The following is a 23765-nucleotide window of genomic DNA, read 5'->3' as shown; positions in this document are numbered from 1 at the left end:
AAGAATAATTTTTGAAATAACACATAGATACCATCTTTTATTAGGTATAATAAGAATAATGGAAATATTTATTATAAGTTTTTTCTCCTGAATGGGTAATATTACACGAAGATTTCCAACTCATTTTATACTAATTGTGTTCTCAACTGTGTTTCACTTTGATTTTCTTCCAGCTAGGAAATATATTTTTAAAGTATTTGCATGTTCTTGCCTAATTATTCCTTGCTGCATATAGTCTCCCCATTGTTTACACTCTACCCATCTCGCAATCTTGTTGATCAAGGTTAGAAGACACTCAATAAAAGTGAATGGAGTTAACTGCTTAAAAAAAACCAAACAAACAAACAAACAAACAAAAAACTCCAAACAACCCAGGTGAAGCCCTGTGTCTTTATTAATTTTAGCTACCAAGAAGTTTTAACTGAAAAATTTTCCACCTCTAATTTGTTGAAACAAAGAACACTTGGCAGGGCTTTTCATAGTACACACAATTACAAAATTGCAGATGTGTTACAAGCTAATAAACCTCTGTAGTTAAGGATTTAGATGAGACTCCTTTTCTACATCACATATTATAATTTTTTTTTCACTTGAGAGAAGAAAATGAATGTTATAAAGTTAGGTTTAACAAGGCAGAAAACAGCAGAGTATACTTCATTGCTTGCAGTATATTGAGGCTTGAGGCGCTGGGGAGTATAGGATGCTAGAAGATATTTTATGATATGATTTTCTCTCTGAGAGCTTTTGTATGAGGTGGTAAGGGGTATTTATGCATTTTACAGTTACATATTACAGTATACACTTTCCACTTTAAAAATACTTAAGAACAGCACATGAACAAAAAAGGAGTCTTTTAGCAACTGTAAAATTCTTACACTGCTCCAGCTCAGCTCCTGAGGTGCAGGAGCTTTCTACACTGGATAAAAAAGCTGGGCCACTAAAGCAGGGCATTTTAATGTCATAGGTTTTGATACAGCAGGAAAAAAATGTCAAGACACCCAAGAAGAAAGCCACACCAGGGGCTTTATCAAACCAGGTTGCAGGAGTGGCTTGAAATCTCTCCTGCCTCTGCCCTCTCTGTACTAGCACCAGCAATGGCACACCAGGATTCTTAAGGCTTTACTGGTGTTCCTTGCTCACTCTTGCAAATATTTAGAAATAAATACATTCCACATGAATGAGAAGTCAAGATGCTGGCTCTGGTAGGGAGCTTTAATCCCTTCTTTACTCTGTCCTTATGGCTTAAGTGAATGAATGAAAAATAGAAGCAAAGCAATGAAGTGCTAGCTGATTAGTTTACTACTTTGGCAGTCAGTGGGTAAATGTATTTGACTTCTTGAAAATGGTGCAAAATTTTCAGGTTAAAGATGATATATACAAAATGGAACTTTTCTGAGTTTCTTTCCTTCAGGAAGATGATATGCATTGTTTTGTTAATTGACAGTTTAATAAGTTTTTCTAAATTTAATTACAATTGTGAATGTATTTAAAATGCAATGGAATCCACACAAACTCCACTCATTGGAATGAATGAGGGAAACCAAGGGGTTTTAACATTTGTGCTTTATCTGACCAACACACATCAGATATGAAGATCCAAACTAGAGTGGATAATTTTACTGCAGATGCCAGTGCTGTATTTCTACACACATTAGAAAAGTTTCCAGCCTTTTCTACTAACATCTGATGACAATATTCCGAAAAACGTAGCTAGTCTGTCAAGTATCTCTGGAATATGAACACATTTTTCCTAGTGCTTATGGAGAAGAGTAAAAATATGTGGGCTTGACATTACCCAGGATCTGATCTTCATAGTTAGGAAGGCAGCAGAAGAAGAATCCCAAGCATATTTCCATAATGGCGGTGGTCCAGCCAAAGCCATAGGCCCAGCTGAACATATTGATTCCTGTCATTTCAATTTCAGATGAAAACTTTACTGGGTAAATGACCAGGCCCATGACGGAGAACACAGCTGAAGAAACAGGAGAAAACAAAAAATGTTTAACACCAGCACCACTGCTGTCCTCCATAATCCCTGTAGCTAAACCCATCCATGTTTTGAAGGATCTGAAAATCGATCCAGTGCCATGAGAGACTTTGATTTTTCATAGAGAGCTCACTTGCACACAGGCAGAGGCTTGGGTATAGGATCAGCTGAGGGAAATATCAGCTTCAGTATGCACAAGCATATATCTGCACAAGCTAAACTTGACTCCATATGCTGCCTTACCAGCCACGAAAAGCAAGCCTCCAATCCCACGAATGAAGTTGAACCGAAGTGTGTCGATGGCAAATGCTATGATGGCCAGTGCAAAACAGATGACTAGAAGTAGAAAGCCAACCAGGTATGTGGCAGCAGCAGCTCTTCCCCAGGCTGAAATCAGAAGGAAGAAACATTAGAAAGGAACAAAAACAAAAACAAAGGCTGGTTTTGTCTGGTTAGTAATTAAAGGTTAATTTTAAAATCAGTGAAAAGAGGATCATCTCCCAAGAAAGAAAGCATGGGAGCTTTCTATCCTCTTACAGGTGAGCATTTCAGTTCCACCAGAAATCATGCACTAAGTGCAGAATGCATAAAATTCCAGATTGGTCTTCTCATGCAGAATGAAATAGGAGCTTGAGTGTGAGCTTACTGTTTAGTTTTAACAATTAAGAATTAAGAGAGAAATGGCTTGAAAGGTGTAAAACTGGACACCATCCTTCAATAGCAAATATTACCTCAGTAGAGGCTGTAAAACCACCTTTGTTTTGCACAGACAAGGAGAATTAAACTGTCCCTGGAACTAATAAAATCTTCCTTTGAAACAAAGTGCTTATATAATCTGGCAACCTTAAAGGAATGGAAATAGCCCTTAAATGTCAGAATTCAGTGATTTCTGTCTTTCAGCCTTAGTTTAGCTCTGTGTCCTAAATGGAGCTAAGGATTTGAAATCTGTTTTGTAGGGAAATTGGATCTCTGATTTTTGTTCAAATTTAGAACCACTGCAATTCAAAAAGCTTGTTCCAGTTATTAATTCTTTCATTTTCAAATTATAAATTTTTATGTTATAACATGTTAAAGCAAAGCATATTGCATTGGCATAACAACTGGAAAAAATATTTATTTAATATTTCAAGACTTGAGGAGCAACTACTGTTCAAAGAGATCAAAGTGTCTCTTCTTCTGGATGTAAAAAACCACTTTGACACATTTTAAATTGTGTATTAAATTGAGCAAGCAGTTAAGGTCTGCTACACATCTACAGACTTCATCCCCTCATCTAAGCCACTATGTCTTTGTCAAGCATTGGCTTCTAACCAAATATATGCAACAGCAGTGCCAAAAAATTATCACAGCCCAAACAACCCTGACAGTAATTACAATTCAACTTAAATGTAGTGTATGCTGTTCAGTAAAAGTTCCTTCTGAAACTGAGTAAGTAACCTATCAATTTGTTTGCTTTAAGCATGGAAGTAATAAAATACAAAGTGCCCCATCTTTCCCCTGACCAGAGTCAAGTAAGCATGAAAGCAACTGTCCTGTCTCCAGTGAGTGACAGCTTGGTGTTCGATCAGTCTTTCCCCAGGGCCCACATCCTCCACTATTCTTGGGCAAGAAAAATGGATCAGGATTTTTCAGCTATCCTTTTCTACCCCTCAGACCATCAAAACCGATTTCCCTTTTGTTTGCATTTCAGCATTCTCCCTGCTTTATGACTCCTTCTCTGTTCTAGCTATCGCGCTGTATCTTCAGTTTTATTTCATCTCCATTCTCTTTCTTATTCCACAGAGTTTCTGTCTACGTGTAGGGCTTTTCAACTGGGTTCCCAGTAAACAGGCAGCTGCCTAGGAAATCTGAAAGGGACAGCACTTGTATTCTTACATCTTATTTTCTAGCCCAGTGTTTTAGCTCAAACTCTTCTCTCTAGGAGTTTACAGGGGGCTCAGAGGTATAGTGTGCAGTGTGGAGGCACAGGAGGGAGGACAGCCCCTCAGGCAGAGTATCAGAAAAAAACAGTTAAGAAGAGGAATTTCTTATACTGCTCAATATACCCCACTGAAGGTGTTCCTATTCCCAGTGTCTCTGTTACCCCTTCGAAACAGCAAAAAAAGGAGCATCTGACCATAAGAGATTTTCTCAGCAATGGTGACCTCACTGCTCTTGGATACAAGAGTTCTGGACACTTCTGGCAAAAGGGTGAAATTACAAGAACATCTAGAGGTGATGTTTTTTCTTAGGTACACAATTGCTTATGGTTAGATACAAAACTCCCAGGCAAAGGAGCAGACTCAGAGCACAGCTGCCTGCCCAGCAAGTTCTGAGACACCAGAGTCCTGGGGGCTCCACCTCCCCTGCTGCCAAAGCTCAGCCTTGCTTCCCAGGAGCAGCTGATGGTATAGCACCAAGCCCTGGGGTGGGAGCAGCACCTGGGCTGGGAGCTCAGGGAGCTGTGCCTGGTGGCTGCAGACATGTGGGGTGGCAGCTTGCCCATGCCAGCAGCTCCCTCCCCCTCCAGGCTCACCCAGGTGTTTTTCCTGAAGTAGTGTTCCAAATGCTGTGACTGTATGGAAGCAGAGTGAGCGCACGCCCAGCCTGCTGGGCACTGGCTATGTGGCAAGAAGAGACATGTTTGTTGCAGGATGCTTACACCATTTGGAGGCATTGCTCAATCAATCACCTAACAGCCAATTTTGTGGCTCTCAGTTCTACAAAAGAGAAAAAAAAAACCCTCAACACTGGAAGAAAAACAACACACAACTCCAAGGCAGTAGAGCATATGAAGAGTGAGTCTCTACAGGGTTTTTTTAAGAAAAGTATTCTGAATTCATCTGTCCTTTACAAAAAGCAGCAGCTATCAGTAGTCTAAGATCACAGTGTGTAAGCATCTTACCTTCCTAGAGTAAAAGGTAACAAAGGTTTTGTGCAGCAATAATTACAAGTGTTTCTGTATTTGAGATGCTCATTTTGTCTTGTGCCAGCCAGGAATACTAGAGTAGCTTAGTTCTTTATGAATAGAACTAAGACTTAAAATTCCTTAAAAATGTCAGAATTAGAAGAATTAAATTGGTCAAAAAACACTGACAAGCAAGTGGCTGATTTGGTCCCAAATATTTTCTTATCTTCCAATGCTGTGGGGCTTTTTGTCTGTAACATTGAGTAAAAATATAAATAAATTATTTTATCTGCAAAGCTGTTTCTTAAAAATGTGAACTCTAGGCCAAAGAATCCTCATCGATGCAACACCAATTCAGTGTATTCTTGGCTGTAAAGCAAGGGCAGTAAAAAGCTGAAAGGGCCCAGTCCACCTGTCACCAAATCAAAAATTGAAACAGAGGGAGCAGAGGGTTACAGGATATCAAACTGACTTTGTAGAATATTCAGCAGTTTTTGAGATTTATTTTCTCAGCCCCAAAAATGGTGGTGATTTTTTGGCTGTTTAAGAGTTAAAATGTGCTTGTGAGAAAAGAAACGTGAGTTTATACAGAAGTGTTCTTGAATACCAGCAGCATCCTGTAATGCTTCGGTGCCAGTCCCATTTCTCTCTTTTTCAGTTCCTCCACCAGCTGAAAGATCACCAGTGAACACTATGAAAGAGTCTGTAGGCAGCTACACACCAGCCACTCTTCCAAACTCCTTCTAAATGGCAATTTTCTGAGCAATTTGGTCTTTAAACAAGACATTGGTATCCCAAACAGGCAAGAGGAACCCATGGTCTCACACTGTCTCAAGCGGGCGAGGACAGTGCTTCTGATAGCAGAGTTTTTATGTCAGTCAGCAGTGATTTGTGAGAGTCTGGGCTATCCAAAGTGAATACAGTAATATGTGACCACTGGAAAATGAAAATAAGTGCCTGACTTCTATAATTCCCAGCTGTGTGAGAAGACCCCTGAGTTAATTTAGAGACCAGAAAGAGCCCTCCATGCCAGGACAGAGCTCATGATATCCTATGAGCTACATAATTAGCTGAGACAGAATTCAATAATAACACAGATTTATTACTCTGCTATTAAAGGTAACTCGGTTTGGAGGCAGCATGACTACCTCTTGTATTGCACCATATTAACATATTCTGCTTATCCTATATCTGGCTGCAGCCACAGGGAAGCTGATGGACTTAATTACACATCCAGGACTAAGAATGTCTCCAGTTTCCTGCCTTCCTGATTTTGCTCTCTCACACATTTTACAGTTTATGAAAGTGTAAACACTGTCAGTGCTTCACACAAAAAGAAACAAACTTTCTTGCTCAGCAATAAGTTGAGCCAAAACTTTGAGCCATCAAACCTAGTATTTCCTTAGCCTGTCATCTTTCATGTTCCAAATGGTACCTTCAAAACAGGGCTATTTTGTCTTGAAAATAGCATATAACCTTTACTTCCTCCATGACAAATATAAATGCCCGAGTTCCTGGTGCATGTGTTTCAAAACATAGGAAAACACTCACAGTAACATTCTAATGTTTTTCTTGATCTGGTACTCCCACACCACATAAACTGCTGAGTCTCTCCTTGGGTGACATTTTCTGAAAGCAATCCCAGAGAGTTCAGAAGTACCGCTCCTTGTATAATCAATAAGAACATACTTCTCCAAATTTTCCTCTTGGCTGGAAGCTAAATACACAACTAGCATTGGAAAGAAAAACAAGTATTTATTGCCAGCTCAAAGACACCAACAGTTATCTAGGCATTCTTGCTGACTGATCATTTTCACACTGGAGTGAATTGTGCAGTGATTTGAGGAAGGGTAGCTCAAATTCACAAGAACCAGGGAGGGGTGAAAGAAAATTTAACAGATATTTTGCTCTGTTATCCTTCATACCGCTGAGGGAAAGAAACATAAACCCTGCAGTTCTAGCTGCAGTCTTGCAAAGCAACTCTTAGGAGAACTAAAACCTGTGGTGGTAGCGATTCATGTCTGTGTTGTACATAATGAGAATGTTTCTAGGCTGAGTTTGCAGAGCTCAACCTGTTTAACATCTCTCTGATTAAAGGGAAAGAGTATTATTTTGGAAACAAAGCTGAACTCATTTGAGTTTCTCAACCTGGCGTTCTTTGTCAGGGTGTGACGAACACTGCAGAGCACATGCTTCACTTTGAAAAGGAACTGCTTTGGTCAGGTTTTACCCATTTCCCTTTGGTTTGTTCTCCTCAAGAAAGTGCACATGTTTGCAGCAGAACTCGTGTTCCCTTAGCCTGACTCTTATGGTGGTCCATCAAACCCATTAACCCACATCTCTAACAGCTGAAGGGTTACAAGCTGCTGGTGTACATGCACAACACTATTATCAGGACTCTGGATTTCCTTTGTTGCCTGTACAACATGGCACAGTGCAAAATCCTGTCTTCTGGAAATACTGACTCTGTAACATGCCAGCTATGGGGAATTTCTGTGCTCTTTCTGGAAACAAATGCCCACTATAATCTCTGTAATTATTTGCTGATCATGTGAGCTGGCTTTGAAATACCAGTGTGTACAAGATATCAGAAACTACCAAAAGCAGCTTCTTTAGAATAAACTGCATGTGCAGACTAGCAGCCATTGACTGAAAGTTATTTCAAAGGAAGTTTGTAGAAATGAAAAAAAAAATCATGTATTAGTCATGGATAATTTATGAACAAAATAAAATGAGGAAAATAATATCAAAGGTATGATTGGATATGTACTCTTTTCAGAGTTTCTGTCTTCATTGCATCTGGATCATTCATAAAAAAACTTCATTGTCTGTATATCTTTTATGTGGGTAGTCAATACTGTGTTGAAATTTATATCTTTTGCAGTGGAATACAGGATTTTTAGTCTTTCTATATGGCATCCTCTTTGGTAACTCTGTTCTTTCCCCCCTAGCATTACTTTTTTAGAATTCATTGGCTGTTAATACAGATTTCTCATTTAATAACAGAGTATTATCTCATAAAAGTAGTTTTTGTGTGAGCCAGAACCAGCTTTTAGCTTGCCACTATTTAAAAGACAGCCACAGAAAAAGAGAATGACCTATATAGGTTCACATTAGGATAATGTCAAGGCCAAAGTTTCTCAGTGATTAGTAACAGGTCCCATATAAATGAGAAAGGATTAGGACATTAGGACAATTACCCCACAATAATGATTTTAGATGACAACATTAAGGAAAATAACCTTTATAAGTAGTTCTTCTATCAATAAAACACAGTATACATTAGCAGAAGGCAGTGTTTTTTTCCATAGCTGCATGCTAAAGTGATAGCTCAGTGTGGCTTGCTGGGCTTTAACTCCTTTAAAGGAAAAACTTATTAATTCCTCAACCCTGACTTCACCCACAAACAAACACAGGCAAAAACCTTTGTGCAATCTCCAACCCTCCATTTTTACTGAGGCAAGCAATTAAACTTAGAAGCTATTATGACTTGAATTTGAGGGGAGGAGCAGTTACGTCTTGAGGGAGTGGTTCAAATTCATCTCATCATAAGCTCAGGCATGTACAAACTTGACTTAGAAGCTGGTTTCTGCAAATTCTGCATTAATGAGGGCTGCTCCCTGATGCTTGCTTAGTGCTGGGAAGGCAGAAGGGGCAGAAGGTGTAGAGCCATCATCAAAGGGAGCACCAAGGGAGTAAGTTAGATATTAAATATAATGCACACACAGTGCCTCAAAATTAAAGGTTTGCTCATGAGAGAGTCAGGGAATACCCCTATCTCACGTTATCTTCAGAAGCAGTTGCACATACTGGGAAAATCTCAGGATTAAAGCTCAGCCTCACACACTTTAATGCTGTAACATTTTTCCTCCTATTTTTTTCCTATTTATTTCAAATTAAAGCAGGATTACTTATACGTGGATGGAGTTTGGGAGGGTCAGGTAAATAAAATAGATAAGGTATTGATTAATCAGTTCATTTACATAAGCTCAGTTAATGAGAATACCAAGATGTACCTGCTCCCTAATTACCCGAGTGGGTTGAAATATTTAATGTAAATTAAACAGCATCAATTTCCATGATAACACAGGCTATGAACTAGGACTTTTAATCAAAACAGTAGAGTGGAACCTTTTTAAAAAAAGTTCTTTTTAAGTTTTATATTCCCAGAGTCATTTGGGACTAATGAACACTGAATTTACATCTTATTTTCATGTGCAGTAAGAATTGCTGTCACTCTTGATCTGCAGTTTTCATGCTGTGAGCAAACTTTGTTCTGAAACCTTGATGAAAATCACCTTTTGCACTAGGGAATTTCCCACTAACAGACAGCAGCTGTGAACCTGGATCTGATTTTCTGATGGAAGCAAAATAAAACCTTCAGAATATAAGCGGAAGTTGTGCTTCATACTCATAAAAATATTTTGAATTTATTTACTCTTCTTGTTAATGAAACAGTTTTTACAATGCATCTTGAAAATGTTTGTCCCTTGATACTTACTGCTGATGATGTCAAATGAACTGCACAGAGACTTCATATTTTTTGGGGCCTGATTTGGGCACAGCATACATATGTCAGCACAGTAGGTGACATTAGGTGTACTCAGTTTCAGATTAGTAATTCAGCAGGACTGAAGTGAAATGTGTTATTTAGTACTAGTAGAAGGAAGCCAGATACCTCTGGAACACAGGCTAGTGTCATCACTCCACAAGCTACTTTGAGTTCCTGGGAATTTTTGAGCAATGAGTTATTTTGTAATGGTACTTGACAAAGAAGAAACATGGCTTTACAATGCTCACTGTGACAGTGTGTTTGAGGTGTCTCAAAACCGCACAAGCTGCCAGTAAAAAGTGATACAGAAATGTGAAAAAATGTTTTGTTTATTTTGCCTTTTAACACCTTCCCACTTAAGTACTATGTTTAAACCTACAGTGGAATTAGAAATACATCTTGCAGCCCTTATCAATGTTCAGACTATGGAGATGTTGTTATGGCCATGCTGTATTAGTTTACCTCAATATACTAGAGGAACAGATGAGGTGAAGAGGATTCAGAGTTTGGCCACAAGTTTCCACATGCTGCCAGCAGAGATGCTTCCTGTGTAAGTGAATAGAATCCTGTCTTCAGGACTTCAGGGCCTGAAAATGCAAAGTGTTGAGGATCTTCTCAAAATCCTCTGCAACAGCAGTTCATATCTCCTGATGAGCAGATGAGAATGTTCCACATGACTGCTATTTTTCCACATAATCTAACCATAATTATTAAGGGAAGGCTGGATAACGAACAGGGGGATTACACGTGCAATTGCTCTCTGGAGCATTAATTGCTCAAGAGCATTACTATTATTTAGAAAATAATCTGATTAAATGAATCTGCCACTGAAATTATAAAAGTACAAACTCTAAAAGTACAAGGGAAAGCACACAAGCAATTGCAGAAAATGAATAAAAATTGCCATGGTAAAAAAATGCTCTGGCCTTGATTTCCTTCTCTTATACCTGTTTAGAAACAATGGAGTGTCTTTTACAAACTGAGGAAAAATCAAATATTTTCTTTCCTTCTTGCATCATTCCTTACAGACACTGCTGTGATTTTTTCATTAGCTATATGTTTAAAACTGTATTTTTTATCATTCTAAGCTTTGAATAATTATTGAGTATTCTACATTATTCAGTAACTAATCTTGTAATCTCATTTCTCGCTGGTTAATCCCAGGAAACCTTACACTTTAAGGAGAACAATGTCTTAGGAAATCATACACTTCTCTACACACTGTCATTAAAACTACAGCAGCCACTTTATATAAATACAACCATTTAATGCTACAATACAGCAGGAACAGCAACAGCCCTTTGTTTTCATTTCACCCTGTGCCAAATGAGTGGAAGCCTTTAATCCAGGCCATGCACAGAGCAGAGCTGGGCTCCATCTTGGGCTCTCCCACAGGCTTCCTTGAACTGCTCAGAAACCTCCCCAGCCTCTTTCCCAGTTGCAAAGACACTTTTTCAAACTCCCTTAGATCTTACCAAATTCTTAAAGATGTTAAGTGCAGAGCCTTGACTTCAGAAAAAATCTGCAATAAAGGCCCAGTGACTTGAGTTGGTCCCTACTTCAAAAGCACAGTTACTTGTTTACTTCATTTCTATTGTGAGGTACAGACACCCTCAGGTGCCAGAGAGCCACTGGGACATCTTGTTTGTCCTCCATCTGCTGTATCCCATCCTGTCCCTCTGGAAATATCCCCATGTGACTCTGCTCCGGGTGCTTACTTCATTTTGGGGCAAATAAGTGTTTCCCCATGCTGGGATTAGGTGCTGGCTGTCAGATGTGACTGGAATGTGGGGGAAGGAAAAACAGTTTTACGTAGGAAGTGTGGCAGTGGCAAAATTGGTGTCTGGTCTGTCCTGTGCCCCGGGTGTAATGAGTCACTGCTCTGAAGGAGAAGGTAATTTTCCAGAGGGAGAGCTGTGCAAGGCCGGTGCTAGGTGCAGTATCAAGAGAGAGGCTTTGGAAACTGATCTCAACTACATCATGTAACCTTGCTGGTGTATCACTACTTGGGGATTTTTAGTAAGTGATTTCCATTTTGTTCTTCCTCCAGGATAATAAATTTGCTTCACTTTAGCAAAAGATTCCCTGGAAACAAAAGCCTGCTACCGGAAAAACAGGGGGGGGAAAAATCTACTCATCAATGGGGATGCAGAATATTTATTTTCTCAAATGGATATTACTTTTGCAACATTTCCTTCTTTCATTTGTCCTGTAGCCATACCTATCTGCTCTCATAGTTGAAGTAGTTTTTGTTCATTAAAATCATACTATACTACCCTACTTATCTTGTAGTATTGCATTCATATTCATAGACCAAAATAAAACTGGATGCCTAGAACACAGTTGCCTATTATTTGTCTGGAGGACAAGCTGCATAAAGGTGTCCTTTCCAGATAGCAAAATCATTCATCCCTCCACTAATCTCCACAGCCACAAACCCCTCTACACATCCCAGGAAAAACCTATAATACGATGTGAAAAAAAAAACCTATTTTACGATGTGAAAATAAGTGAAGATGTGGATTCCACTTGCCATATGGAAATGCCTTTTCCTGATTTTTCCCCAAGATCTCTGTTTGCACTATGCAAATAATATGACCTCTTCAACATATACTTTAAAATTTCAGGTTTTTTGATGGCAGCATCTGCAAATGGAAGAACTGCATGGCTGGGTGGAAGATAAGATGGGACAAATGTAGTCACAAGTTTTTCACCCTTTGTGCATCACATTCAGACAAATACAATCAGTTATTTCCCCCCCACATTATTTATGTTTATTATGTATTTACCTACATATGTTTAAACATCTTCAAAGCCTGCAGTGGAATAAATTACATACTGAAGAAATGTCTCAGGTCTGCAAGACACAGCTTGTTCAAGACAGGTAATATAGCCAAAGAACAAGAAAAACAAAGGAGTGCTGTGCCAGCATCATGATGAGGTTTAACCTGTGCATTTTCTTTGTAAGCTCAGCCATGTCCCACAGAGATACCAACCATATTGCTCATTATCTATCCAAAAAGTCTTAATCTCTCTTTGTATATATTCAAGCATGTCACCAGATTGAACCCTTTGTTTTTTCAAGTGCAAGAAAAATGAAGAACAAGAGCAATTAATCTCTCAATGAATCCCTCATCCTAAATTCCATGCATTTTGAGTAAGTGTCCTAATGCATTGAATATTATTCCTAGAAAGTTCTATTTATTTGAACTAAATATGCTTGAAAAGTGACAGTCTTTGATAAAGTCTACATGAGTGTCATGTTTAAAGCAGATTATCTGAAGTCTTGGAGAAGATACTGAGTGTATAAGCTCTTCATAGTCTCACTTTTCACAGAGTTCATAAACTTTGAAAAAGACCATGGCTGAGCAGATACTTTCACAAAAGGTAAGTGCACCTGTGGAGTTACTACACTGCCTTTCCAAAAAAAAAAAAAAATCAAAACCTCTGAACTCCACTTACACAGTCAATGAAATATTCATCCTTCTTCCCTTCCAATATAATCAACCTCAATGACGTTGGGGTTTTGCCTTCCAATTGTATAAATGTATCTTAAGCAAAACAGCCGAGATTCAAGGGGAATTATAAACATTGCACGTTCAGAATTAGATTTGAATTTGCACATTATAATTAACAACTTGCAAGGATGTTGCAATTATATCTAATTATGATAGGACGAAGATGACTGTAGTGGATTAAGGTAACTATACTGTCCAAGTCATGTTGACAATATTTGCTGGCAGCTGCTGGGGTACACATACACACGTTTGTCAGTGAAACCACCCCTGCAGGAGGGCCAAATTTCAGAACCTACCCAGCCAGCGGCAGAGTAGGCAGGGAAGCTATGAGTAAAGGTCAGAAGAAACAGACGAAAACTGTGGAACAGAGGGGGGAAAAGAGATCTCTTCTCAGGAATGCTATAAAACATTTCTGTCCTTTACGTTTACATCACATCTTCATCTCTGTGCTCAGGAAGGCGTGTAATTACATTTTGTTTAACCAGCACTGTGTTTAGCTTGGCACAAAGTTAAACATCCCACAGAACATGATGCTAAATGCTTGTTTCCATGACCTTTCTGGAGCACAGTAGATAAATGTAATCCCAGAATTACTAAAACCCTCTACTTCATCACAAAGGCAGGTAAAATCAGGCTCAACACAAGACCTCGATGCTCACACATGAAATGCTTTCATGACCTGGCCTTTTGGGTGGAATCCAAGACCAGCATGGACACCTCTGCCCTGCATGAGAAAAGGTGGGAGTCACAAAAGCAAAATCCCAACCCCGTATCACTGAGCAAGGAAAAATGGAGAACGGGATTGGCTCTGAGCACTTCTCACCTCTGTAGAGAATGGGTCTGAGAGAAAGGTCTGGAAAAGATCAGGACAGTGACATGAGTTTGCAGCCTTAACAGTCAGGTCTACAGTCCTCTTCTGGGTCAGGGATAACTCACCCCCATGAAGGGCAAGATCTGCATTTTAATGGCATAATCTGGCAAAGGCAGAAGCCTGGCAGCATAACCCTCTCTCTGCATACACGCTTCACATATTCTCCCACTGGCGAGGTGACTCCATTGTGCCAGACATATCCAGGAAATTTTGTCCAGGAGGGTTTTGAGGGTTTGCTTAGGCTTCCTGGGTATTCAGTCACCTTGAAGAGTTCAGGTGATAGGTGCATGCCTATTGAGGGCATAATGCAGTCATGCAGTTTAGGAACAATGTTTCTAATGCTTTCAGAAGGACCAGTGGACTCTCCAGTATACCTGCTGGATAATGTCCTGCATGTGTGTAGCAAGTCCACAATATTTGTGTTAAAAGTGCTGGACTTATTGTGGATGTGATTCATGGAAACCCCAGACGTTGCAGGACAGTCTACACAGAGGATGACCTCCCCGCTTTGTCTGTAGATGCTGTCCAGTTTCCAGGGAAACTGTGCATACAGGTGCAGAATTTAAAGCTATGAGAGTGAGGCAGGATAAGGAAGGAAGTAAAATGCCAAACACTTATCTAGGTCCCAGAAGTAAGGAGAAATTTCTCTTGTATTATCAAGAGAAACAAGGTGGAACATCTCAGTGTTTTCTGTCCAGCTGGCATTCATAGCATTCTCCACGGGCTAACTTGGAGATCAAGAGGAGGGCTGGCTTTTCAGGAAACTTAGGAGGAAACTCAGGACTGAGAAACCCTCTACAAGCATCAAGTTCTTCCTCCTTCTTCCAAGTGCCATGTAGCAGAGGCCCATTTGCTGGCTTGACTTTCACCCAGCCACAGAGATGGTGCTACAGCCCTGAGAGCAGGACTGGATGCTGATGCTTGATGGAGCTGGTCATGCCTGGAGCCCTACACTCACAGAGGCCTGCTGCAATTAACTCATTACAGCTGAATTTCTTGCATAGAAGGTAGAGTTTTATGACATACAATAAACTTTCAGGAACAATTTTGAAACACTATAATAAATGATCCCTGAGATTGCTTCAGCAAGTGCTGTTACTCTTATTTTTAACAAGAAGATCTGAGATTCTGAGCCCTAGAGAAAAGGTTCTTCCTTGTAATTTGAATGATCATAAATTGTAAGAACTCTTGAACATCCTTTCCAACTTAAGCTAACAGCCCTTTGTTCACAATTACTTGTTTCAAACCATGGCCAATAGCAAATATACAGAAAGAAAAAAAAAGGAAAAATAAAAAAGAAACAGAGCACATCCAGAGTGACCCTTCTCTTGGGCTATCTTCCCATACTTGTGGTTTACGTCTTTTCAAGCTGAAGATTGCACCAGGGTCAACGTGTTTAATAGCATACTTCACCAAAACTTAGTGCGAACAAGAAATCCTTTCATCTTTTAAACCTTTCTTGCATAATCACAAGGAGACTCTTTCACACGACCCACCCACCAAAGCAGTTTCAGGGCAGCATTCTGTAGCCTGACACTCCCTGGGAATATCTTGCTACCATCTTACATTTTTACCTCCCTGTTTCTGGCACTCATACCTGCTTGTCACACTAATGCCAGGCTTACCCACACAACTTGTTGTTTGGATGTTTGATCACCAGTAGCCGTTAAGTTTTGAGAAGCAGCAATAAGTGAGAAGAGGTTACCAGATCCTTCTGGGAGAGTACAATACCATGCAAGGGGTTTTATGTATTATGTAGTCCTCTAGGTTCATTTCTGCACAGGGGTGTTGAGGGCATTTTATTTCTTCACCCGGTTAGTCAAAAGCCTCGGTGTACTCAGTCACTATTGCCTGTGGCTTCATATATAAATGCCAGGTACTGAGTGATATAGTTGGGAGACCTGCGGGAAGGTGCCCTGGGGGATGTGACCCTCTGCTTCAGAGCCTGCTCCCGCCACCCCTGTCGGCACTTACCGTAGCCCATGAGGGACTCGCAGCTCCATTCCCCGCCCTGATCAGGCCTCCTGCAGATCTGCCACAACGACGCTTGCAGCACATAGGGCAAGGTCTGCGACTCCAGCCAGCCCCAGCCCGCCAGCGCGATGATGCCGAAGATGACCCCGATGCCCAGGAGCAGGGGCAGGATCCATCTGCAACGCGTGTAGTCGAGGCCGTACTTCACCATGGCTCAGGGCAGGTGCGGGCAGGACAAGGCCCTCTCAGCCGCAGGCTCGGCCGTGCAAAGCGATGGGTGCTCTGCAGAGCTCCTGGAAAGGCGGTGCTGGCTCCTGCGAACGCGTGTGCAGATGTTGGAGAAAAGCTTTTCAGCCAGCACAGACACGGTAGAGAGAGAGGGAGGGATGGAGGGAGTGAAAGGAGGGAGGGAAGGAGCTCCACCTAGATTCGGATGAGTAAGAACTGCCGCTGAGCAATAACCAGTTGAGCTGGGGAGAAGCTTCGAGGCTGGGTTTATCTGTGAGATCTTCTCTGCCCTGCTGACTAGGTAACAAATCAAGAGATGTTTACCCTCAGCATTTAACAATTTCCTTCCTGACATCCCCACTAGCAGCTGTGCTTGCACCTTTCCTTCTCTTCTAAGGGATTTGCATTATGGCAGGAGAAAGCAGAGACAAGAGGGAACTGTTTGCGTGACATGGTGGATGCCTCTGAGATGTGACACCTGGAGGCTGTGAGCTGACTTTCTAGGATTCCATTTAAAAATAAAATCATACCTTATTTTTCACAATTAAAGAAATCCCCATAGCTGTTATAAAGCTAAGGCAATAAAGAATGTCACTGTCGGCTCTTCCCCTTCTGGAGCACAGGTACAGAGGTTAAGAAAAATACAGTATGATCTGGATATAGCCTTACTGGGAGAACAAAAGCTGAGTTCTGATTTGACTAAGCCTCACAAACACTCCCTGAGTGTGGGTCTGGCTGTACAAGCGCTGCCTGGGGCCTGTCAGAGCCTGTCTGCAGCTGCTAAGAGTACAAGGCAGAGATGAGCCATCACCTCTCTATGCCCTGGGAGGACACCCAGCCAAGTGTGGGGCAGAGCGTTTTGTCTGTCGGCTCAGAAGCGATAGTGCTGTGTTCCCTGCACTCTCCCTTTGAGCTAACACATGCTACAACCTAGTATTTTGGTAGGGCCCAATTGCATTTACATCTGGAAGCAGCTGCAGCCCTTGATCAAAGTTGATTTGTGTGAAACACAGTTAAGCCCAGAGGATGCAAAGTATCCTTTGCTCCCAGTTATCAGGTAGGGCTGCATCCAAGTACTGACCTCATTTACTCAAAGAAATTTGTTACTGTATTGCAGCTCTCATGGTGCAATGTGACAGCTATGAACTGTTTGTGAACTGCAATCTCCACAGCATTTTTCTGAATTAATATTCATAAATCAATAATGGCCTAAATAAAATAAATTAATAATTTACATTGCAATGATACACTGTGCCTGAAGAGGTATTGAGCTTGAACCAAGCTGGAACATCCACAGCAATGAGCTTCATGGAGTTACTACTTCACTACTTCAGTGAAGTAGTAACGCCATGAAGAATTCAATTTGAAGAAATAAATTTGACACCATGCCTTATCTCTCATAAGATACCTGATTTTCCTGCTGGTGGATTAGCAGTGGTGTGGCTGCATTATCTCTCATGCTGGCCAGCTGAAGCATTCTGCCAACAGCTGCCCTGTGGCACAGATAGTCCAATATCCCTGTGGCTGTGAGAGGTCCATCAGGGATATCCAACAGGACTCTGTGGGAGCAGGAGACATTTTTACTGTTTTGGCCATTGAATTTGAATGTTGCTGAAAGCTACATCCAACTGTGAAGACACCTCAGCTGCTGTTTTGAGTTTGAATTAAGGGACAATCTCACATTTTTTTGTGAAGTAAACTTTACGGAGCAACCATTTCCTTAGACTAGAATGTATCTTCCATTGTAGCCCACATTTGTGCTATCCACAAATTCAGTTATCATTAACCTAATGTTTAAAATACCATTTACCTGTTCTATAACACTGCAATATATAATTTTTTATGCATGATTTAGAGATAAATATTTACATTAAAGCCAGTATCATTTAAAGCCTAACCTTAGTATGCTATGCTGTGTGTAGACACAGCAGAGTGTAGACAAGCCTTCACTCAGCTGTCTCTATCTAGTCTCTTGCCAAGTTTCAACCTTTCACAAAATTACAGATTTGTAAGGATATACGCAAATCAAATTAAAGAAATTTTGTACCTGAAATCTAGTATGAAGACAGGTACTGTCATGCATTTGAGAGACAATGTCTGTTGAGGACTAAAATGGTCCTCTCTGAATTTAGAATGCTCAGCCATGTTTAAAGTAGGCACTTACTGAAGGATTTGTCATTAGTTTCTATTACAGCTCACCTGTGGATGAATGAATGCTGTCACAAATGTTAGCATTTACAAGGTGATACCACAGGGAACATTATCATGTTGTGAAAGACAGGTGAGTAGTGTTCAGTCACCACAAATGTTTCTGTGTCTTGCCCACCTTTGTCATCCTTAAGTAATTCAGAAATACAAGCAACCTTCACATTCAGAAAAGGGTGGTTTGAGATATCTTGAACAGTAGAGAGGGAGATACATCCAAAGGTAACAAAATGATGTATCTATCTCATGTAATTCTGGTACTCCTATGGCAAACAGGGAAAAAGGATTGGAAACTTTAAGTGAAGGGATGACTTACCTTCACCATGCTTCATCTTTTACAATGTATAAGCTGGATGTTTACATGAAAGCAAATGCTTGTTCTCCTTCTCCAATATCTGTGGATAGACCCTCCTGGCTAACACCAATATCATCTATTGAAAATGAAGATATATTATCAATGTTAAAACTGTTAGATTGTAGTGCACTTTTTGCACCTAAAAATGTTCCTAATGAATCTTCATTGTTACTTGAGGTAACCAAGTAAGCAGAAGGATATTGATAAAACAAACAACTCTACAACATTAGAGTTAGAAATAAAATATGCCTTTTTCAGCCAAGACACAAATGATTTTCTTAGTGGAAGAAGAAGCTAATAAGTCACTGGCAGCATATTTTCATTCATCTTTTGTCTCTAAGTGGTCAGCTAAACTGTATAAATTACTGGATTGGCATAAACTGACTGGCTGTGGTGCATGGTCATGACTCTTGCAGCAAGCACATTTTCATTTTCTTATATTTACACTGCTTATAAACAAGAAGTCCCCAGAGTCTGAATTTTAAAAGCTTTGCTAAAATGGTTTTATGATCTGTTCTTTTGTGTTACATCTAACAAGTCACTCTCAGCATAAATTTTGTAACTATTACTGCTATCTTTATTAATCTATTTACAACCAGACATCCTTTACTTTTGCTGGTAGTGCCAGTGTACTCTTTCTCTTTGGAAAGGGCTGCACTGCAGTTATTGTTACAACCACAGCCCAAACAGTGATGCCAAATTGTACCTTGTGGTACCCTGTACCCTGCATCCCCTGGGCAGTAAGGCAATAATGTTCTCCATGTGACTAATACTTCATCCATAGCAAGCACATGTAGAAAAAGACCTTTAGACATCATTGTAGAAATCATCATGTAGAAATACATTCTAAACAAGACCTGGCTCTACATCTTTTCAAAATGAAAACATCCTCCAGCAAAAATGCACACAATTGAGATCTTGTAGTTTTGCTACACCACCCCTTTCGGAGGAACTCTCCTGTGGTGGCCAGGAACTGGGACTTCTCCGTGATGCTTATGATGACCTGGGCAATGGTAGGTGGTCAGTCCTGCCACCATGCACTTGGGAAAGCCTTCTTCTATTTTCCCACACAGCACAGGAAACCTCTGCAGATGTTGGCTACTTCCTCTGTTCATTGACCACTGAGCTCAGAGGAAAATTCCCACAGGGTTTTGTTAAGATTTTTAGCAAGAGTCATCCAGGACCAGCTTGCTGCAGGGCCTCTGAAGCCTGCCCCACATGCAGCACTGTCTGGTTCTTGTCAGTAAAACAGGCTTGCCTGTTTTACTGACTAAGGCTTAGGCTTAAAAGGGCTTTCTTCCTCTCCTTAGCAAGGCTACATGTGCAAACTAGTAAGTGTTAACACCTGAGATGCAAACATGGGGCGGCACCCAGGATTGTAATTTATGTGAGCAATTCAAGACTGTATTGGGAAAACAGAAATAAGGAAAACACAAGATGAGGAAAGTAAAAAGACTCTGTATGCCTGAGCATGGATTTAATTGTCAGCTAGTTTTTGCTTAAGGTTGTGATGAGATATATATTGGAACAAGGTTTAATCCCCAGGTATTTCCTGCAGAGGCTCTGTAGAAGTTTAATCAGTTCAGTCAACTCCCCATTCTCCAGGCAAAAGGCTGAAATCAAGGATGTCCTGTAAACCAACTACTCAGTTAGGAACTGAGATGGCCTCTGGACACCTGTAACCATTGTGAGTGTCTGTATTTTCCATGAGTGGCTGTCAGGAGCTCAATCTCTCCAATGAGCACACAGAATCATAGAATGAAATAATCATAGCATGTTATGTACAGGGATTTTTATGAACCCATGGGTAAGCAGTTAGAGTGGTACAGCACAGTCCTGTTCTACATATGGGATAATTTTACTTAACCTGCTTTCTTTGGGCTCCAGAACTTCTCTGTGGCATAGGTAAGATAATGAAATACTTGTCCTGTTGTAGTGGATCATACAGTAACTCCTTGTAAAGCATAAAGCCCAGTTGCCTTAGGAGAGGAATAAAATCAGCTTCACTTAGGTAATTCCCTGGTGCCACAGTCTTGCTACTTATAGTTCCCTGTCAAAGAAATGGCTTTTATCTGCTCTGCTTTATGGGACAGCTGGGAATAGCTACTTGTTTAAAACTCTGAGATTTACAGATAGGACATGCATGCTATGCATGTCTTAAGGGGTTTCAGACAGAAATTTTGACTTTGAGATTCTCCAGCCATAAGAAGGATTTTGCTGAAACTAATGTGGTATATGGAAATTATGCCTTCGGTTTCAAATGTTTGATGTGAAATTGATTTGACAAGAGGGCTAAAATTAAAACAGAAGTCTCCTAGCAACATTTTCAACTTATTGTCTTATTACTGAATGCTAATTATGATTTTCATAAGTTTGGTTTTGTGAGTTGTTTTGCCTTTCTATTTGAAGTCAGAAGTTAATTTTCATGTATAAAAATTCACCTAATTTTTTTTTTCATTGCAAGTTCTGCTTATTTCCTGTTGCAAGCCATTGCTAACACAAAGAGAGCTTAAAAATAGGCTATTTCCCAAAAAGAGACTGCAATGGCTAAAGGTCAGGTCCTGCCCCAATCATATACCTCCACACATATTCAGGACTATGACCATCAAACCAGCCTACTTCAATCATTCCCCAGGGCAGCATGCTGTAGGAAAGCACTTGCCCAGCTTTTCTATTCAGTTTCATCTGAGTGCTTGCTCCAAACCTTTCTGGGCCCTCTCAAATTCAGTGAACATTTACTGGCAATGTACCACCTTGAGTCTTAGCAAACTTTGATGCTTATAAAATATTCTATATTCACAAAAAACTCTGTGAAAAATAGCATGTGTTGTCCCCATTCCCATGAAAAAACAAAAAGCAGCAGCCATACCAACTCTTCTCATGTTATTCAATCCTGCAAAGATAAGGACTATAATTAATTTCTATTTATTAATTATGTTATGTAATGCATAGTTCTTATCACAAATTATTATTTATCTTGTTTATAGCTGTAATATTTATATTATAAATCTCCAGGCATTTCTGTATGTTCTCCTACAGTCTTTATTATAAATACAGCCTTATTAACTTTATGCGTTCAAAAATGCTAATGAAAAAATCCTTTGGATTATTCCAACAATTCTCAAGTAATTTAAATGTAATTTTACATAGGCAAAATTTGAGGACATCGGATTTTTGCCTGAAATTTCTAGATGTCAAGCTTCATAGCTGGTGCAGCTTTGCCCACACCTTAGGACACCAGGGAATCCCAGACAAAAGGCTCTTTACTGTACCACTGCAGACCTGCATCATGAAGTCATTGGAATGATCTCATAAATATACAGCACATGTGCAGGAAATGGGGTTTACACATATAAACTGCTGCACCTGTGCAGTATCACTGGCATTTATCAGGTTCTGTGAATCCACTGCACATGGCTTTCACTACTTCTGTACTAATGCCTGTTACAGGAACCAAATTAAGAAACTCAGCATCCCTATTTTTGACAAATGTATCCTCCAGATTTGATTAAACGTTATTCTGGTTGTGACTATCATCTCCCAAGTCCATTTAAAAACCTGTGCAACTTCACCTACTGGCACAGATTAACCTGTTTTTTCAGGGTGCTGTTCCATATTGCCAGTAACCCCCACTGCTCTGAGTTGTAGGACCAGAACCCCAGCTCTCAAATGTTGTGCATCTCCTGAAGCATTTTGGTTTCCATAGATATGTGTGCTTGGTTCATCGTTAGTTTGTAAGTGCTCAATGACCTTAGCAACTCCCTTTGTGTGTGTGTGTGTGTGTGCCTGCAATATTTCCCTTAGCATGCGGTTGTTTTTGTTTCTGGAGTGCTTATCACCATAACAATCCTCCCCCCTCCCGAATGATCTGTTACTACACTCCCTTGATTTATGCACGCATTCTATATCCAAAAGCCTTTGTGTGCAGGATGTAAAGGTCAGGTGAATAATCTTTCAGAATTCTATCTTGTCAATGAATTGTCTAAAAAATTAGTCACTTGTTACGTCAACTAAAAATACAAAATCCCAGCAGGGTGTGGCAGCTGTTTCCCATATCCATGAGATTTAAGCATTAATCATCCCATTCAGGTCAATTAGTCTTCCCTAGCACTCAGTCATGCACATTTTTGCTTGCTCATAACTCTTCCTGAGACAAGGGCCAAGTGTGCTCAGAGTCCCCTGAATTGCTCTCTCTTCTCACAAACTGAATTAGAAGGAACAACCCTGCAGCCTGAAGCTCACTGGAGATATTCAGGTGATATTAGTGAGCACAAATTTAGGTTGCAGCTTAATACAGACTGGTAGGTAAAAAGGAGTACAAATTTTCTTCCCGTCGAAAGAAGGGCATTATAGAAACCCTGCAATTATCTTGAGGGCATTTAGGAAACTCTAAAAGGAACCAAAATATTTTTCCTATTTGTTTATTTTAAATTAGAAGTAATTAAAAAGGGGGATACATGGAATCAAAGCCCCCCCCCCCCCCCCAAAAAAAAAACAAAACAGGCAAGGCACCAGAATCCAGGGTAGAAAATTAATTTAAAATTAAGATATTTAGGAAGAGGACAGATAAAAAAAAGAAATGAACAGGAGAATGATGAACCAGTCTTTCTAGAAATCAGAAGCCACAGGCTGGTACAAGACAGCAGTGACTGATTTGCTCTCTTTAAAAAAACGTCACTGGGACAGGGTTATAATATGGGCCATGCATAAACTGAGGTTAGAACTGGGAAGGTTTCTAATCATCAGAGAAGTGCAGCCTTCCATTGAAAATAGCAGGCAAGTACACCACCTTTTGTTCATTATTTAAATTTCTTGATCATTGTCGGAAAGGCACTTGGAACAGTTTTGATAAAGAACAGACTTCCCACACGCGAGACCTCCTGTAGACTGTTGTGTATTTAAAATGTTTAGAGTTCCACCTTATCTGTGATGCACTTAAGAGGTTTTGGCTCAGGAAAAAACATTCTATACCTGGCACTTCAATAAAAGCGCACTGACATGTTTTGCAGTGTATTCTGAAGCTTATTTGACTGGAAAATGAAGTTGCTGCCTCCTGGACATGAGGTCTTTAACTTCATTTTATTAACCTGACACTTTATGGGTACTGATATTCAAGTTAAGAGAAGGAAAGAATGGCTTATTTGTTTGATTTTATGAAATTAATCTACTAACCACAAACACCACTAAG

The 23765-nt window shown here is 40.1% G+C and overlaps 1 protein-coding gene across 1 annotated transcript; it reads right to left on the bottom strand.

Annotated features, from left to right (window-relative positions):
• Positions 1-1545: 1545 nt before the first annotated feature.
• LOC100221212 (p53 apoptosis effector related to PMP-22-like) lies at positions 1546-16108 on the bottom strand. The gene is made up of 3 exons (XM_002194965.7): positions 15790-16108; positions 2231-2374; positions 1546-1972 (listed from the first exon to the last, which is right to left on the bottom strand). Exons 1-3 carry the CDS (start codon positions 15998-16000, stop codon positions 1758-1760), a joined length of 570 nt encoding a protein of 189 aa, XP_002195001.1. The 5' UTR covers positions 16001-16108; the 3' UTR covers positions 1546-1757.
• Positions 16109-23765: the final 7657 nt, after the last annotated feature.

Source organism: Taeniopygia guttata, chromosome 3 (genome assembly GCF_048771995.1).
Source record: "Taeniopygia guttata chromosome 3, bTaeGut7.mat, whole genome shotgun sequence".
Classification (NCBI taxonomy): domain Eukaryota; kingdom Metazoa; phylum Chordata; class Aves; order Passeriformes; family Estrildidae; genus Taeniopygia; species Taeniopygia guttata.
This window is presented reverse-complemented; position numbering and strand designations above follow the sequence as displayed.